The sequence below is a fragment of the Panthera leo genome, chromosome C2, assembly GCF_018350215.1.
Source record: "Panthera leo isolate Ple1 chromosome C2, P.leo_Ple1_pat1.1, whole genome shotgun sequence".
Taxonomy (NCBI): Eukaryota; Metazoa; Chordata; class Mammalia; order Carnivora; family Felidae; genus Panthera; species Panthera leo.
The window spans coordinates 113,350,864-113,368,489 of record NC_056687.1 but is presented as its reverse complement, the minus strand read 5'-3'; the positions used below and the strand labels follow the sequence as shown (position 1 = coordinate 113,368,489).

At 42.5% G+C, this 17,626-nt stretch overlaps 1 protein-coding gene across 7 annotated transcripts in view; it reads right to left on the bottom strand.

The window, feature by feature from the left end:
- Positions 1–15,017, bottom strand: part of ERICH6 (glutamate rich 6) — a 35,721-nt gene extending 20,704 nt beyond the window's left edge. For 5 of the 7 annotated variants that reach the window (XR_006207332.1, XR_006207331.1, XM_042955888.1 and 2 more), the window contains exons 1-9: positions 14,535–14,779; positions 13,411–13,468; positions 9,090–9,181; positions 6,025–6,087; positions 5,694–5,749; positions 5,484–5,600; positions 3,024–3,137; positions 1,681–1,838; positions 478–548 (exon numbers count right to left, since the gene is read on the bottom strand). Coding sequence is in view for 5 of the 7 variants with exons in the window: in XM_042955888.1 (XP_042811822.1) it covers positions 478–548; positions 1,681–1,838; positions 3,024–3,137; positions 5,484–5,600; positions 5,694–5,749; positions 6,025–6,087; positions 9,090–9,181; positions 13,411–13,468; positions 14,535–14,697 (892 nt within the window). In the remaining 2 variants the exon portion in view is untranslated. Of the gene's footprint in view, positions 1–477; positions 549–1,680; positions 1,839–3,023; positions 3,138–5,483; positions 5,601–5,693; positions 5,750–6,024; positions 6,088–9,089; positions 9,182–13,410; positions 13,469–14,534; positions 14,801–14,883 lie in introns of those variants that run through there. The other 2 variants (XM_042955887.1, XM_042955890.1) reach the window with 2 other exon arrangements.
- Between the last annotated feature and the right edge of the window lie 2,609 nt (positions 15,018–17,626).

The following is a 17,626-nucleotide window of genomic DNA, read 5'->3' as shown; positions in this document are numbered from 1 at the left end:
TGCCCCAAATCGGACAGCCTATAAGGAGAAAAGCAAGTACATAAATCAAGAACTTGATTCTAAAAATCAGTGCTCTTTCCATTTCACCCACCCTATAGCCATACTGGTCCACGTATGAAGAAACAATTGTGATTTATTTTTTGACGGATTTTTCCATACCCCAGCTTGAAAACAGAAGGGAATGTGTGCTTAATAAACCAAGAGACAATGAATTCAGTAAGCTCTTTTCAGCTATCTGTAAAGTGTTCTATAGATGTTGCTAATTTATTTCAGTCAATAACAATAGTAAGCTGAAGACTAAAAACTTCGAAAGCCAGAAAGCTGAAACACCAGCCTTTCTGAGCCATTTTAACTGCTACATTGACTGAAATGAACATTTTAAATATATTTTTTAAAATACCAATTGTAGCTCTTTGGTCAAACATCTGAGCTTTCTGATGTACAACTGACCCATAACACCAGCATTGAGGAACTCACCGTCTTCAGCTAAATTAGTCTGTTCATTTGTCATTAGTGCAAATTGTCTGGCCATTTGTCGCTCCTGTTTTCTACAAAATTAAAAAATATGCTGTATAAATCCAAAATGTGTTTGAAGCTTAAAACAGAATTTTAGTACAAATTTTAACTGTTTACATACTATCCATTATTATTTTTATCTATTATTACTTGTGAATCCAGGCATTTAATCCATACATATAAGTTTCTACTCTTTTCAGGCAACAAATTCAACAAATTTCTCCAATATGGGAATTCCAAATTGCCCTGAGAATTTGCAATTGGTAAATTTCTTTTTTTTTTTTTTTAATATTTTTTTAATGTTTGAGATAGAGACAGAACATGAACAGGGGAGGGTCAGAGAGAGAGGGAGACACAGAACCTGAAACAGGCTCCAGGCTCTGAGCTGTCAGCACAGAGCCCGACGCGGGGCTCAAACCCAGGAACCGTGAGATCATGACCTGACTCAAAGTCAGACGCTTAACCGACTGAGCCACCCAGGTGCCCCACAATTGGTAAATTTCTGCTTTATTTTATTTTTATTTTTAAAAAATGTTTATTTATTTTCAGAGAGAGAGAAAGCACGAGTAGGGAAGGGGCAGAGAGAGGGAGGGAGGAGGAGAATCCTAAGCAGGCTCCATGCTCAGCACAGAGCCTGATGTAGAGCTTGATCCCACAACCGTGAGATCACGACCCCAGCCCAAATCAAGAGTCAGACACTTCGCTGACTGAGCCAACCAGGCACCCTGGTAAATTTCTACTTTGAATTGGTGAGTTTCCAGAGTTTCTGGGAGCTTCTGAATCTCAATAACATCTACCAGGAATTTTATTTTATTTTTATTTAACAAATTAATTTTTTTTCTTAATTTTAGAGAGAAAGCTCAAATTGGGGAAAGGGGCAGAAGGAAAGAGACAGAATCTCAAACAGGCTCCAGGCTCAGCTTGGAGCCCAGTGTGGGGCTCGATCCCATGACTCTAGGATCCTGGCTTCAGCTGAAATCAAGAGTCGATTGCTCAACCAAGTCACCCAGGCGCCCCCACCAGGAATTTTTATAGGTTTGCTTTGGCCAATTTTTATTTCATTACTGAGAACACATCTTCAAAATTAAATATTTTGAAAAAACAAGGTTCATTTACAAAAAGCTTAAGCGGGCCTGAGTCTCAATATCAAAGGCTCAATGTTACCTCCGCAGGGCTTTTTCCTTTGCTTTGAGTCTATCAAGTTCACTGCCATGGGCTGCATGAGGGTCGATACAGATTAATTCAGCTTTACAGCTTTGAATTTTTTGTTTTTCCTCATAGATGTAGTCAATCAGATTTTGAAAATAACTACAACAGGAGACCTGGAAAACAAAGAGGTCATGTTCATCTCATTAGTCCTAGAGGAAGATAATTACAGGGGGCAAAAATGGCTAATGAAATTTGGATAACAATCTATGGTAGCTTTTTCCTAGTAACAGCTTGATTGAGATAGAGTTCACATACCGTACAATTCATCCATTTCAAATGTACTAGTCAATGGCTTTTAGTGTATTCACAGAGTTGTGCAAAACCATCACTGCAGCCAACTTTTAGAACACGAACTCTTATCCGTTAACCCTCCCCATCTCTCCCCTCAGCCTCTGGAAACCACTAAGCTAAATTCTGTCTGCATACATTTGCCTGTTCTGTTCAGCTCATATATGTGGAATCATACAATTGTGGTACTTTGTGATTGGCTTCTTTTGCTTAGCATAATGTTTTCAGGGTTCATCTATGTTGTAGCATGTATCAGCCCTTCATTTCTTTTTATGGTTAAATAATATTCCATTGTATGGATACATCACATTTACTTACCCATTCATCAGTTGATGGATGTTTGGGTTGTTTTCATTTTTGGCTGTTAGGACTCATGCTGCTATGAACATTGTGTGTTAAGTTTTTGTGTAGGTGTATGTTGTCAGTTCTCTTGAGTATATATCTAGAAGTGTAACTGCTGGGCTATAGGTAACTATGTCTCTAACTTTTGGGGGAATTGCCAGACAGTTTCTCAAAGTGGCTACACCGTATTACATTCCCCCTTTCCAGTATATGAGAGCACCGGTTTCTCTACATCCTTGCCAACACTTGTTATTATCTGTCTTTTTGATTATAGCCATCCTAGTGGGTATGGAATGGTATCCCATTGTGATTATGATTTGCATTTCCCCAACAGCTAACATGTAACTCTTTTAAGACTTGCAGTGCGGGGGAGGAAACACTTCGTGTGTTTAAAAATAACACCATTTCCGGGGCGCCTGGGTGGCTCAGTCGGTTAAGCGGCCGACTTCGGCTCAGGTCATGATCTCGCAGTCCGTGAGTTGGAGCCCCGCGTCGGGCTCTGTGCTGACAGCTCAGAGCCTGGAGCCTGTTTCAGATTCTGTGTCTCCCTCTCTCTGGCCCTCCCCCATTCATGCTCTGTCTCTCCCTGTCTCAAAAATAAATAAAACGTTAAAAAAATTTTTTTTTAAATAACACCATTTCCTCAGTGAACCTGCATTAGAACTCACATCTTCTATTGGTTTAGAGCTATCATCGTCACAGTAAACATCCATATTGGAAAGAAATGATTTTAGATCGCCTCCACAAAATTCACACGTGGGCGATATCTCCTCCTCTTCTTCCTTCAGAGAGAGGAAAACAAGAATAAATGAGTGCCCACAAGAGGGTCCAGAGCCCCTGGGAGCAGAAGATGCTGCTGGGACTCTGGGCAAGGCCAGCAAAAGTCCAGAAGGAGAGCAGGGCTGGTGGGCTGTGTGCCAGCCTGCCTGAGAACTCCTGCCGGAATCCCTGGGGGCCCCCTGAACTAGCTGGTGGGGAACTTTCAGGGGGCTAAGATCCTCTACCAGAAGGCACCAAGCTAGTAAGATCTGTGTATTCCAGTAATGAGACATTATTTCTACTCAAGGGCTGGTGAGGACTGAAGAGGCTGAGGTGGTGTATTGAGGGCCTCTTTTTGGCACCGTTCACCAGAGCACAGCTGAGCCCATCAGGAGCTTGTGGATCCTTAGGATGTCTCCTCATCGCAAGAAGAAAGTTGCACAAATGACTTTACTATTGACAGCCGAGTTCCTCATGGGGGAGGGGCGCTATGGCGTGTAACTGGAGGCATGAGACAGAGGATAATGCGTTAGCCCCAGCTTGGGGCTCTGGATTCTCCTGACTGTGCTGTGAAGGTAATTCAGAAGGGGTGGGGGAGACCCGGAGAAGCAACAGGACACAGGGGAGTTAGGGGTTCAAGGGTTGGTGCACTATGGCCATGTTTATGATCTGAGGTCACGACTGTGACTGCAGGGGCTCTTGGGCAAGCAAGCAGCCTTAGCACAGGCCTCCAGGAAAAACCCACATCATGTATGAGTCGCAGGTCACGAACACTACCAAGCCAGCTGTAATTTGCCATTCTCTGGGACTAGCAAAATGGCCACTGTGGGGCCAAAGGGTGGCGAGGGGGCCTGTGCGGCCAGGCATTCACCACCAGAGTGATGGCCCGTATCTTGAGGTTACCGAAACTACCCAATGGCAAGTACTGCACATCGCTGACAGCAGAACCCTTGGAGAGTAAAGCCCCACCATAGAGAGATGGTGGTGACACATGTAGTTTGTCACCTAAGTGACAGAGCAGGCAGAAAAAGAGTGTGGCGATTCCAGGCCATCCACAACCCTTCCATATGAGGGTCTTGCTAATGAGCTCCTCAGCCCATGGTCCCTTCACCCCTTCACCTGTGGGGGAAGCAAGGTGGAGATTCTTCCAAAGACCATGAGTGGGGCTGGAATCTGCTCCTGGAGACAGTGTAGCTGGAGAGGAGAGCTGGCGAGCCAGCTACTGCCGCCCCTGAACTACACTAGTGTCAAAGCCCCATCTAGGCGGACCTGAAGGATCTGCCCAAGATCCAGGAGAAGCCAGCCCTGCCTTGGTGCCAATGCAGGCACAATTCCCTGGAAGAAAGGCTACAAGGCTTTCCTCATGTTTAGGACCATCTCCGGGTGTCAGCAGAAGAAAACTCGAGACACTTCCTTGACTACAAACTTCTGTGGTTCAGAAAGAGAAAGGAGCTAGGTTTGAATAAAAGAATTTCAGCCTGAAGAGTCTATAGGGTGGCCATAAAGTTTAGAAACATGGACAGATATAAAGAGCAAATATTGACTGATACTACATGACATTTAGTGTGCAACTCCTTGTGAGACTTGCATAGTTTAATGTGCTGCACAAAGCGGCAATGAGCAGCACGTTATTGTGTCCACACAGCGTTCCCATCGACCCTGCGTAACATCTGTGGGGCGCAGCCTCACACAATTGATGGCTGTTATTTCCAGTGGATAAGCCTGCACCGTTAGCAGACCCCAGAAGAAATAAGGGGGTGCCAATCTGGGGAGCATGCTGTTCTCTCCACATGGCCAGGTCACCCGAGTTTGCAAATAATCATACCACCATTCGGTCCCCCACTGCTCTGGTGTGTTGAATTTTGTCCCCTGAAAAGATAGGTTGAAGTTGTAACTAATTTACGTAATCTACATAATTTACATAATCTAATTTAAGTGGTGTGCCTGGAGAAGAGGGACATTTGGAAACAGATGCAGAGAACGCCAGGACAACTGAGGCAGAGATCGGAATGGAGAAGCCACAAGCCAAGGAAAGCCAAGGGTTGATGGCCACACTGGAACGAGGAAGAGGCAAGGAGGGATGCTCCCCTACAGGCTGGCCTCGCTGACATACTGATTTTGAACCTCTAGCCGTCAGAACGACGAGACAAGTCGCTACGGTTCTAAGCCACCCAGTTTGTGGTATTTGGATACAGCAGCCCCAGGAAACAAACACAGCCGCCCTAAGTGCTATTCCAAATAAATGAGCTCTTCGTGTATTTTTTAAAAAGCATGTTCATTGTCTTGTGTGCAAATCATCATGTGGCTTATGACATCATTTATCAATAAAAAACATTTTCAAATTTAAAAATAATATGAATTAAAATCACCTTGAAGTTAATGCCTATATTGGAACTCTCTTGTTTGAATTTCAGAATGGATGGTGGCCCAATGCTGGGCAGTGTTTTCAGAGCTGGCTCAAACAGTGTTATGAAGTCTTCTTTAAACTACATTTTTAAAAAGAGAGAGAGAATCGACGTTTGAATAAGTGATATTTACAACGAACCCTGTGTACTATTGGACCGATAAACATTTCTTACCTCCAACTCACATAAAACATTCAGTTTTCGCTCTTCTGGATTAATTACCCATTTTTCTGCAGAGAAAAGCATCAATTTAGAAAGGAAGTTTAAAACCTTAGTACAGTGTGTTCCATTTTCTCCTAACCCACTACCCCGTGTCAAACATACACACACACACACACACACACACACACACACACACACACACACAGAGTTTAAATGCCCTGAAACCTTTTCACCACCTTCTTGAGCATATTCTTAGGGGAGGGCTTTTCTAGAGGGGGTGTGCCCTGTCTGAGTTAAGGCTGGTTTGCCTTTGCCGGCAGAGGGAAGGACTCTATCTATTTACCTCTTAACTTAGAAGCCAGATTTTCATGTTCAGGTTCCTTAATTATAGAGGGTACTTTCTTCCCTGTAAAACGAGCATACACTTGTCATCAATCCTGACAAAGTAGAAAAGAAGTTTAATACAAAAGAAAATATGCCTTTTGGAAAAGTAAGTACCCTTATTTGTGTTTGTTTGACCTTTTACTTTTTTGCTCTTTCCAAATAACATTTTATCAACAATAAGGAACAGAGGGAAGGCACCACTGATCTATCACATCGAAAAAGGTTTCCCTGTTCCTTTCTAGTCCTAACATACTACAGAGATGCATACTTCACTTGACTATAAACATTGGTGCAGACTCTTATGTTTTCTGCTTTTTTTTCCAGCTTATTTATTTTGAGAGAGAGTGTGTGTGTGCGAGTACAAGTTGGGGAGGGGCAGAGGGCAAGAGAGAAAGAATCCCAAGCAGCCTCCACACTGGCAGCACAGAGCCTGATGCGGGGCTGGATATCACGAACTGTGAGATCATGACCTGAGCCGAAATCAAGAGTCGGATGCTTAACCAACTGAGCCACCGAGGTGTTCCCTTTTCTGGTTTTTAAAAGTACTATGTTGTCTACCTTCTACCTGTTACTTTGTAAAAGATTTTTCAGGTAGAAGGGTGCTAGAGGTTCTACCTCAAGACTGTTAACTCAACCAGGAGGATTATTCCCTCCACAGATTCCAGGCCAGTATTAGAAATGGGGAAGGCGGACATCAGCAACTTGGAATAACCGTCTAGGAGATTCAAGCTGATAGAATTGGAATGATGAAAACCAGTGAGATCAAACTACAGTGGGGCAGGGGTAAAGGGGGTGGGGGGGGAGCTGGCCCATTTCCTCCCAGAGCCATGGGCGGCAAGGACTGCTACTGGAGAAAGAGGTGGGCTTCAGAAAGTGATGTGCTTTCCTATGTGGAGTATCTGAAAAAATTTTGAATATGTTTTAGGCATGTTGTCCAACAGAAATGCCAGTATAGGTATGAAAAAATTAATGCACACAGATGTTTATTAAGGCATTATTTGTTATAGGGACGAGCTCAAAACATCAAACCACACCAACTCTGAAATACCTAGCAATCTGTTTTATTACATAAGCCATAATAACTGTATATAAGGGAATATTATGCAGTTGTTTCATTGAATTAGATCAATCTTTCCTGACATGGAAAGATATCCATGATACACTGCTAAGTAAAAGAATTAGAGAAGAGATAAAGTTGCCGTTACAGGAAATATAATTGTTTCCTAGACTTTCAACTTAGAAACTATTAGAATAAGAAATTTCAGCAAGGGGGTCCGATACAAGATTAATATATAGAAATGAATAATTTCCTTCTTGTTGACAATAATCAATTAGTAAATATAACAGGAAAAAAGTTTCCAATTGTTATATCAATACAAGACTATAAACTAGTAAGAGCTGCATGAGTCCTATATGGGGGGGGGGGGGGCTATAAAAGAAGGTCTGAAAGAAATGGAGAGGTACACTAGGTTCCTGCTGTTAAAGTAATCAAGTGGCCATCAGATGAGGTGGCCCTAATGCCTTCGTGTGTAGCCTAAGAAAGCAAACTGAAACCTGAGCCAGAGTCAATTTCTGTAAATGCCTCAAGGTTAGGAACAGCCAACCACGAACAGCCAACCAGGCTTTCCCAAGTAATACAACCCCTTAAGCCATGGCCAATCAAAAAATGTCCTCGTTTTGATCTGGTGTCTTCTCCGTAAAAATCTCCTTACTGTTGTCTGGGAAGCCCTCCCACCTATTTCCAGTTTGGCACTGCTCCATTCCATTCATGTTTGCTCAAATTTAGAAATCTGAAAATACCTCAGTTTGTCTTTTAACACTGTGAAGCAAGGGCGACAAATCGACTTGTCAAATTCCATTGAAACATCCCATCAGAATTACACTGTGTAGATTAATTTGGGAATTATTAGCATCTGCCTAATATTTGGTCCCTTTTTATGTTCGATTTTGTCACTCTTCTGTACAAATCCTCAGGGATCTTTCTACTTCATTCCCATTGAAAAAGATTTGGTCCTCATTTAGTCCTTTGACCTTATCCCCCCCTCAGTTCTCCTCCTGATGACTTTACCGCAACCACACCAACTGCCTCCTTGTTCTAGGGGGAGGCACCTGCTAGTCCGTGTGCCTGGAATAATCTTTCCCTAAGATCATCCTGGCTCACTGTCTCATGTCCTTGAGGTCTTTGCTCAAATATTTTAGCTTCTCAGTAAAGATTTCCCTGAGCACCCTGGGTAAACTTACCCCTCCCACCCAACATTTTCCATCCTTTCCTCTGCTTTTCCTCCTTAGCACTTAATGTATTATATATAATATATATAATGTATATATAATACATATATTATCACCTAATTATATATTATATATATTTCCTTATTTTCCTTATTTTTTATGATCTCTCTCACCATCACCTCCACCCTCCACACTTTCATGCCAGATCACGAGGACCGGCATTTTCGTTTTTTTTGTTTTTGTTTTTGTTTTCATTGCCATTTCCCTAGAACAGGGTTTGGACTATGATGGGTGCTTGGCATATGATAGGTGCTCAATAAACATCTGATGAATAGGTGACATAAAACAAATACAAAAGTTACCAGGAAATGCTATTCATAAATCCTTATACTGGGATAAATTAAAATTTTAATTTTTGTATTATCTATCTCTTGATGGTTGACATTTAGACTACAGCGTGCATGTTACTGCTTTGATAAAAAACGAAGATACGCATCAACATAGAATGGCAGATTTTTTTTTTTATGAGAACATAAACATTAGCATTTATTACAGACGAAATGCCAAAGGGCTTCGCTATTTAATCTCATTTTGCTTTTCATAAAAATTCTGTGACAGAAGTATTACTATTATTACTGACAGGGGAAGAACCTGGGACTCCATGAGGCCCTCATCTCCGTGTCAGTTTGTGTTGGGCTGGGATTCAAACCTGGCTCTCCCCCAGTGCCTGCAGCTAGGCTCTTTCTGATGTGCAATCCCATCTCTGAGCAAAAGCTAAGAAATCAAACTACTCACTTGGCCGCCTTTTGCCAGAAAATTTTTGAAGCCAGCTTTCTTCTGTTTGTACTGACGTTGGAATTCCTGGATACAAACTGTGATACATAGTCCTGAAGTTGAGACAAAATCTTAATTGTGAGTATGCCTACATAATTGTTAGCCATTCTTCCAAGTATAGCACATTTAGCCATCAAGTAACACACGTAGGTAGAAGATCCGGCTTTCTATTTTCTTTGAAATATTTTCCTCCATTCTTACCTCTCAGTAAAGTCAGGCACAGTGTGTTTGCATTATAGGGAAAGTACTCCTTTCTAAGTGCTGGAGTCTCCCGATACCATATTTTTCCCCCCAGAGAGTAAATTACGACCACTATGTCTGTGCATGTGTGTTGATGGTGGTGGTGATGGTGTGTGTGTTTAAACATATACTTGAATTTAAATGAGACATATTATTCATTTTATTTTTATGTATTTTTAAGTTTTATTTATTTAAGTAATCTCTACACCCAAAATGGGGCTTGAGCTCACAACCTAGAGTTCAAGAGCCCTATGTACCTCCGACTAAACCAGCCAGGCGACCCAATTAAGTAGCCTAAAAATAACCCAAACTTTTTTTTTTTAAGAGTTGAAGTGAAATGCGCTGTAATCAAACAATTTGTATTATTTATTCTTTCTGCAGGTAGTTCAGTTACTTGAGTTGTCATTGACATGATAGGAAGGCAGAAACGTATTGATTTTTACTAGTTACAATGACTGTTACTGGTAACAAGTAAGTAATAACTAGTGCTTCAAGTTCCTTTGCCTCTTTGAATTTCAATTATTTTGCACGATTAGCAAATTGTGATGATTTGCTGGATCTTCTAAAATTATCACATTTTTTCAAATGATTGAATCAATTTTAGGGTTGTCACTTTTTCACCTTTCTTAGTTCTTTCTCCACCTTCCTTTCTTGGTGCTTTGTTCCTTGGCACATTGCATCGGTGGGGTGCTTTAGTTCCAAAATGACTCTGTCTTGTAATAAGCGAAGAACGACTCAGCCAAAGCCACCTGTGCAAGTCTCTGGGGGAGTCCTGTTTGTCTAACTTCCCAAACAAGCTACAGGGACCGAGGGTAAAAAAGAATATTAAGGAGCAATCCCTAGACAACATTGAACGTTTGGTCTTTTTTCCAGTTCAGGGGTGAACAAAATCAGACCTACGTGGCTCCTCTAGGTCTCTCTGCCTTCCTTAAACCGACACCAAAGGTTGTTTCTGAAATTCTGCGGAAGGGTGGCAGATGACGAGATGACGGAGGCTAACAAAATGAACATTTCCTGAGAACTGACTGCGTAGTGGTACATTCGTAGTAGTTGCTTTATTCACATGATTTCATTGATATTAACAGAGACTAATCAAGGCATGTATCGATCTTCCCTCCTCTACAGGCAAGGAAACTGAGACTCTAGGGAACCCCTGAAAAACGGTATTGTGCCAGATGCAAATGGGGCCTGGGCCTGTTTGGCTTCAAAACCTGTGTTTCTCCGTATTTATCTGCCATGTATAGTTGGCCCCATTTTCAACCAGAATAGTAATAGGGCAATAAAACATAGAAGGTGAGCCAATATTGATTGATTTTTATGACATTTAAGGATAGATTTCCTTCAAAACACAATCTCACCAAATTCACCAGAGAATGCTTTGAAATATAAAAGAAGCATCTTAGGAAGATTTATGAGGAGAAATTAAGAAACTGATCAAGTAAGGAGAGGCTCCCATATTAATAGGAAGTCCAGGTCAAGATGGCAGTTGAGCACCCAATTCTCCTTCCCTTCCTTTCCCAGATCTTACTGAAATAACAAACACAAACAAATAAACAAATAGCCCTGGAAAATAAGAAAGGTGTCATTGGTAGACAAGTAATATTGAAGTCCCAAAAGAACGAAAATAAATGGCTTTAGTTTGATGGAAAACCAGGGTGGAGAACACCACAGCTCAAAGCAAGAGAAGTAAGTAAAATTCTTCTGGGAAGTCCCTAGCTCAGACTCAACCAAATGCAGAGAGGAGGGGACTGGAGACTGCAATCAGAGGAGTTCAGGGAGTCATCTCAGAGCAGCTGGCCAGGCAGCTGTTCTTTTTATTTCTAGATAAAGCCCCCCAAGCTGCTTCCTACAAAGAGTGGGCAGCCTATCTCAGGAGGTTGTAGGTGTGAAAGAGAAGCAGAGCATAGTATGAGGTTACACAGAAGCTGCCCAATAGGCCTGGATGAGAAAGGAGGAGGGGACATCCCGCCCAGAAGTGAAATGCGTGAAGAACTCCAACCACACAGTGAAGTGTCCTTATCCAAACTCCAGTAATAGTGGGGTATGCAGCTTGCCTGCCTCCTACCAACGCTCCACAAGCTGCCGCCTCTTACATCCCCCATCCACCCACGTAGGACACAGTCAACCTTCCAGATACACCCTGTTAAGAGCTACTCAGCTGCAGAAGGACTCCATTCTGGTTACCTACTGGCCATTCATTTGTAAATACAAATTGATAATGAAGGATTGCCAGTTACTTAAGGGCAATCAATAGCATAAAAGAGAAAGACCAAGACAAATAGAATTAATCCCGAAAAAAGAACTTCAAAGAACAACAACAAAAAAGAACCTTAGTATAAAAGTACCCTTAAAAGAGATTAAAAAATAACTATTTGAACAGAAAGAAATTCTGGGTTCTTGGGAATTACAAATATGAATACGAAAATAAAAACTTTTGTACAAGGGCTGCATGTTATCATAAATACAAAAAAATCTTGGTATCCAAGAGGGCCGATAGCCATCTAGTAGGAGTTCTAAAGAAGACACATGGAGGGGAGGAAATAAATATCAGAAGTGTTTCAGAATCAGACTGATCAGCAATACCGGATACTAGAAGGCAAAAAAGCAATGTCTTCAGAGCTCTGAGGAAAATGGTTTTAAATGTATTCTTTAATGCCAGGTTATGTTATTAATTAAGTATGATGGTAAAAATGAAGAAATCTCCAGACAGGCAAGAACTCAGGAATCTGACTACCCATGAGATCTACATGAAATAATTACCTGTGGAGTTTCTCCAGCAAAGAGAAAAGAAATAAAAGAAAGCAAGCAATATGGGAATCAGGAAAGTGTGGCCCTTTAACCCCAATCAGGAAAGCTGAAGACAATTAAAAACTGAGAGTTGAAAAGTTCTCCTTTTAGGAGTCAAGTTTTATGGACATAGGAATCTGGGGTTTTGTGCAGAATCCAATCACATTATTGGCTTCTTAGCATGAAATTGTGAGTATTGTTGATTGTTTTTCAATTTTCAGAATTAACCTGTATTGAGTTAATTATGATTATAAAATATAATACAAATACAATAAAACTTGGCAAAGTAATATGACTTTATATGAATTTATATGACTTTATATGAATATATAAATACTCATATATTTATAAAATATATAATTTGCTGTTAACTGGGAGAAGAAAGGGTGAGAGGAAAGATAGAAGTAGAAGTGCATTGGCTCAATCCGTAGAGCATGCAACTCTTGATCTTGGGGTTGTGAGTTCGAGCCCCATGTTGGGTGTAGAGATTACTTAAAAATAAAATCTTTAAAATAAATAAACATAAAATTAGAAACAAAATAAGCTGTTAACACTATGTTAACCCTGGTGGGTGGGAGTGTGGGGGTGAAGAAGGGCATGGAATTTTTTTTTTTATTTTACACCTTTGTATACTTTAATATTTTAACCATGTACATGTATTATTTTTGAAGTTGAATTAAAAGGATAAATAAAAACGTAAGAGCGGGACAGAACAATCCTGTTTATGCTTAGGACTTTAAAAGTTGCTTGTAAAAGCAAAGCTTAAGTGAACAGTAATTCAAGATCGTGGACTCAGCTTTATAAAGATTTATAAAGATGTTCCAAAAGGTATTTCTCTGGTGTCTTCCTGTGCTTGGCAGCTAATAGCAATAACAACAAGAAAAAGAGAGAGGAAAAAAATAAGACCATAATTTCCACTTTCCTTCACAGGAGGTGTGTCTAATCACGGTCTCATTTCGCCAATAGAGACCAATGTCCTAAATGTTCAGAGCACTTGCTATTGTACAGTGTTATTATTTCATGTTATATCAAGTGGGCATGTCTTCTCTGTAGGTAGATAATAAGCTGCAGATGGGCAGGGACTGTGTCTCTATCCCCAAAGTGTCTAACAGTAATAGATTTTTAAAAATCCTTTTTTAATAAATTGGTTGTAAGTGCCCTGGATTATTTTTCCTCTACTTCCAGACATATTATCCACGAGGTAAAAGTAATCATCAGCTTCAAAAAATTATATGAAAACAAAACATTTTCTTACCTATCTAAATCCGCTTCAGACATGTCTTTCCTAAATGTCTGGAATATCTTAGGAAAACCTGTTGAATGAAACGTTGACGAATTTAGCCACTCCTTCTACATCAGTGGTTCTCAAAAGGACAACTTCTGCCCCCCAGGAGACATTTGGCAACTCTGAAGATATTTTTTTTTCTTATCTTTTTAATGGTTATTTATTTTCGAGAGAGGGAGCGTGAGCGGGGAGGGGTGGGGGGGGGGACAGAAGATTGGAAGTGGGTTCTGCACTGATAGCAAAGAGCCTATGCGGGGCTTGAACTGAACTGAGTCGAATTCAGATCATGACCTAAGGTCATGACCTGAGCCAAATTCAGACACTTAACCTACTGAGGTGCCCAGGCGCCCCTGAAGACATTTTTGATTGTCCCAGATCAGAGTGGGGGCTCACGGCACAGCCAGGGCTAGAGGCCAGGGATGCTGGTAAACATTCTATAATGCCAGGGACACCCCCTCCCACCTTCTTCTACTCAACAAAGATGGTCCTGATGGAAATGTCAACACTCAAAATAAGTGCTGTCTTTCTTTTTAAGGAAGTGACTGAAGTGGTTTTAGCATAGGAACCTAAACACAATTTTTTTTTTTTTTTTTTTTTTTTACAGGACTGTCTTGGTAGCACAACACCCTGAAGGGACTGCTCTTCTGGGAGCGGCATGTTCCTGTGTGTGTTTCTGAGAAAGAGAGAAAGAGGGACTGGGAAGGGGAGACAGGAACAGAGGGGGAGACGCAGGGAGAGGGAGGTGTGAGAGAGGCCTAGACAGAGGGGAGGGGGTGGGGAGAGAGAGACGGAGGGAGGGAACAGCATCATGGCCCGAATGCACATAGAGGTATTGCAAATGCACTCGGTGAAGCACTACCCAAGTTTCCAGTCTCACCAAGCGTTACACCGATGTCCTAAATCGTGAGCCAACAGAACGCTCAGCCAAGATTTCAGTGCCTTTGAATAAAGGGACCAAGATAGACTGGGTTGTGTGTGGGGTGGTGCATGTGTTTAGAAACCAGACACTCAGGTAGACCAAGGCTCTGGAGTGGCGGGACCAGCGGTCCGAGGGCCAGGGAAGCCTTAGGGTAAGGGGCGGGCAGGGGATGTACTTTTCTGGGAGGAGACGCTCGAGTGTGAGCTCGAGATCGGTGTCTCGCTCCACAGCGTCCCGCTGAGCGTGGGGGTCGGGCTCAGGCTGGGGCTGGTGATGCTGGTTAATCGGGGAAGGAAGGCCTTTGAGTTTTCGTCACTGCTGTCATCGATGTCCATCATTTTCCAGAAGTACTCTTCGCTGAACGTCCCTTGGACCTCCAGCTTCTTCTCCTCCGCGTCCCCTGTCTTCCCCTCCACTGCTTCCCCCTCCTTCTCCTCCACCAACTCCTCCTCCTCCTCCTCCTCCTCCTCCTCCTCCTCCTCCTCCTCCTCCTCCTCCTCCTCCTCCTCTTCTTCCTCCGGGACCTCCTCCTCCTCCTCCGGCTTTCTGGAGCCGTGACGCGGGTGCGGGTTGGCCATGGCTGGGGGGAAGCAGGGTCGCCGCTAGCGCAGTGGCGGGTGCGGCCGCCAGTCCCAGTCAGGTGTCCAGCTCCCTACGGTGCGCGCGTCTCCCGTCTCCCGGGGCAACGGCCAGCGGCGCGACGCCAAGCCTCTGGGATTTAAAGCGGCAGCACAGAACCGGAGGGGTGGGGACAGGGGCGTCGGGGCAGAGAGCCGCTAAGGAGCCAGGACCTCTGCAAGCTTCTTTCTCACCTCCTTTCCGGGGTCACGGAGACCCCTCACAGCATGTGGCGAACTGATCTCCCTTTCCTCCTCCCTCCTTTGGAGCGTTGTTTCTTTGTTTGGGGTAGAGGCTACCAGAGATGGACGCTGTTAGGCCAGTTGGTATTGCTGACGCTGGACTTTGGTTTTTCAGTAGACACATGCTTATTCAAACTTAACGATAAAACTTTATAATAAGATCAGGCACGGGTGGGAGTTTGCTGATTTGATTTTTTAAGATATTGCCTTCATTATTTATCTTGATTAATGAGATTTTTGATGCCGTTTAAATTCTGTGCCCGAGATGGGTGTCTCCCTCTAGACCCAGTCGTGCTTGTTGCAAGGCCTGAGACATCTGGCTACCTAGGTAACACCTGTGTCTTTCTGGGTCTTTGTTTCCAGTTCACTGTATTTTTGTTAAAATGTTTGTACACACACAAAGAGGAATACAGTATAAGGTATAATGGACATCTGTTTACTTACCACCCAGGCCGGAATGTACATGTTCAGTGCAGAGTTCAGCTTCCTTTCAAAGGCCTTTCAAGACTGAGAAATGTTCCTGGCGGGAGGGATTGTGTTGCTGCTGTTTGACTTCTAAGGTAAAGAAAGCAAAGGTAAAGAAAGCAAAGATTTTCTGTGGCTGAAGATATCTGGGTGTTGTAAAAAGGGCCTGGACTGATTCTTAGGTTAAGTGAACAGTATGAGGCCTAGAAGTCTCCTTGTATGAGCTCTTAAATCACCTGACGTCTTTCAGCTTCGCTTTCCCTCTGTGTAAATTGGGACTAGTACAACTTTGCCCCTAACTTGCTTGTGGGTATCCGTGAATGTGAAATGACAGCCTACAACTGTCAGTGCATTTCAGCCAAAGACCACCAGGAACACACAGGTAGTTAAATAAGTTATCCCCTATTACAGCAAGGTGTCTTAGTAAGAAAACGGTAGAAAGAACCTCCAGGGTCTAGGCTTTGGTTAGATGATTTGGGAGATGGTCTAAGCAAGCAGGGTTCTGCTCTAAGTTGGATGCTGTCAAAGTGGGGGCAATTCTACGATGGAGTGTTCGGTCGTGGCACAGTGACCTTATTTTTATGCTTAGACAAAATTATGAAGTGGCTTTGTTTCATTTTATCATGGTGTCCCAGTAACCTGTGTATTGCTTAGTTTGGGCTGCTATAGCAGCCATAGGCAGTGTGGCTTATAAACAACAGAAATTCTAGGGGCTGGGAAGAACAAGATTGGGCGGACGTGATGTCTGGTGAGAATCTGCATCCTGCCTCATACACCTCTGTCTTTGGGCTCTGTCTTCAGGTTGCAGAAGGAACAAGGGAAACCCCTGGGGCCTCTTTTATATGAACACAAATCCCATTCATGAGGACTCTGCCCATCTGACCTAATCACCTCCCAAAGGCCCCACCTCTAAATACCATCACCTGATGGAAACCATACCAAACCTAATGGAAATTAGGTTTCAGCATAAGAATTTTAAGAGGACACATTCAGACTATAGCATCTTGTCTGAGGTTGTTATTCTTCAAGACTGTTTCTGTCCAACAAGAAAACCAAATGGCCTGGCTGTGTCAGACCAGCTTGTAATAATAATGAGATCTAGCTGTGAATATTGGGTCGGTTCATGGCATCAGGGAATTCTATGTGTGACCTTTCCGGCCCAGAAGACTTGTACTCACAGGGCTCTGTGGCTGCTATAGCATCTTTGCAATTGTGCAGTGAATTCATTTTTAAGGAAGCCATATGTAGACCCTCTGTTAAGGCCATTCTGAAAGTCATAGGAATCCCTTCCCTTGGATCCACTTACTCTACAAAGAACCATTTATCTTCTGTAATGAAACATCATTCCCTCTTTTGGCCAATCAGAGACAAGATGACACTGAGCCGTTATTGGTCCCCTCCCCCCTTTCCCCTTCCCCCCCTCCTCACTGGAGTTGGGGGCTTGGGATTTGAGAACTAGGCACCACCCCTCGCTAACTGACTCAGCTTATTCAGCCTTGGTCCCCTGATCTGAGATTTCTGATCTGCCTTATTCACAGAGCTATTTTGAGATAAACTTTAATTATTATTGTTATTATATTACATGCATGTCATTAAAATATTTTTCTTATTAAGAACGAATCTTGTATTTTACCTTCGGGCCCCCATAGTTTTGTTTAGAAAATACTGTCACTTTTATGTAATCTCTAAAATGTTTTAGGTGCTTCCAATGCTAAGTTGATTTAAAACTTTTTTTTCTCCTATCAAAAGTATATAGTTCTATGTAATTGTTCTCTGTTGTCATCAGTTGGTATATTGTTTCTCTTTCTATTTACCATTGTGTCTCTGAAGACTGCCATGAATACATCCACATTGAGAAAGGCAAGAGAGAGAATTTTTGCCCAGTGCAAACAATATTTGCATGCAAAGATAGCTCTCAGTTCAGAAAGAAAGCACAGAGTCT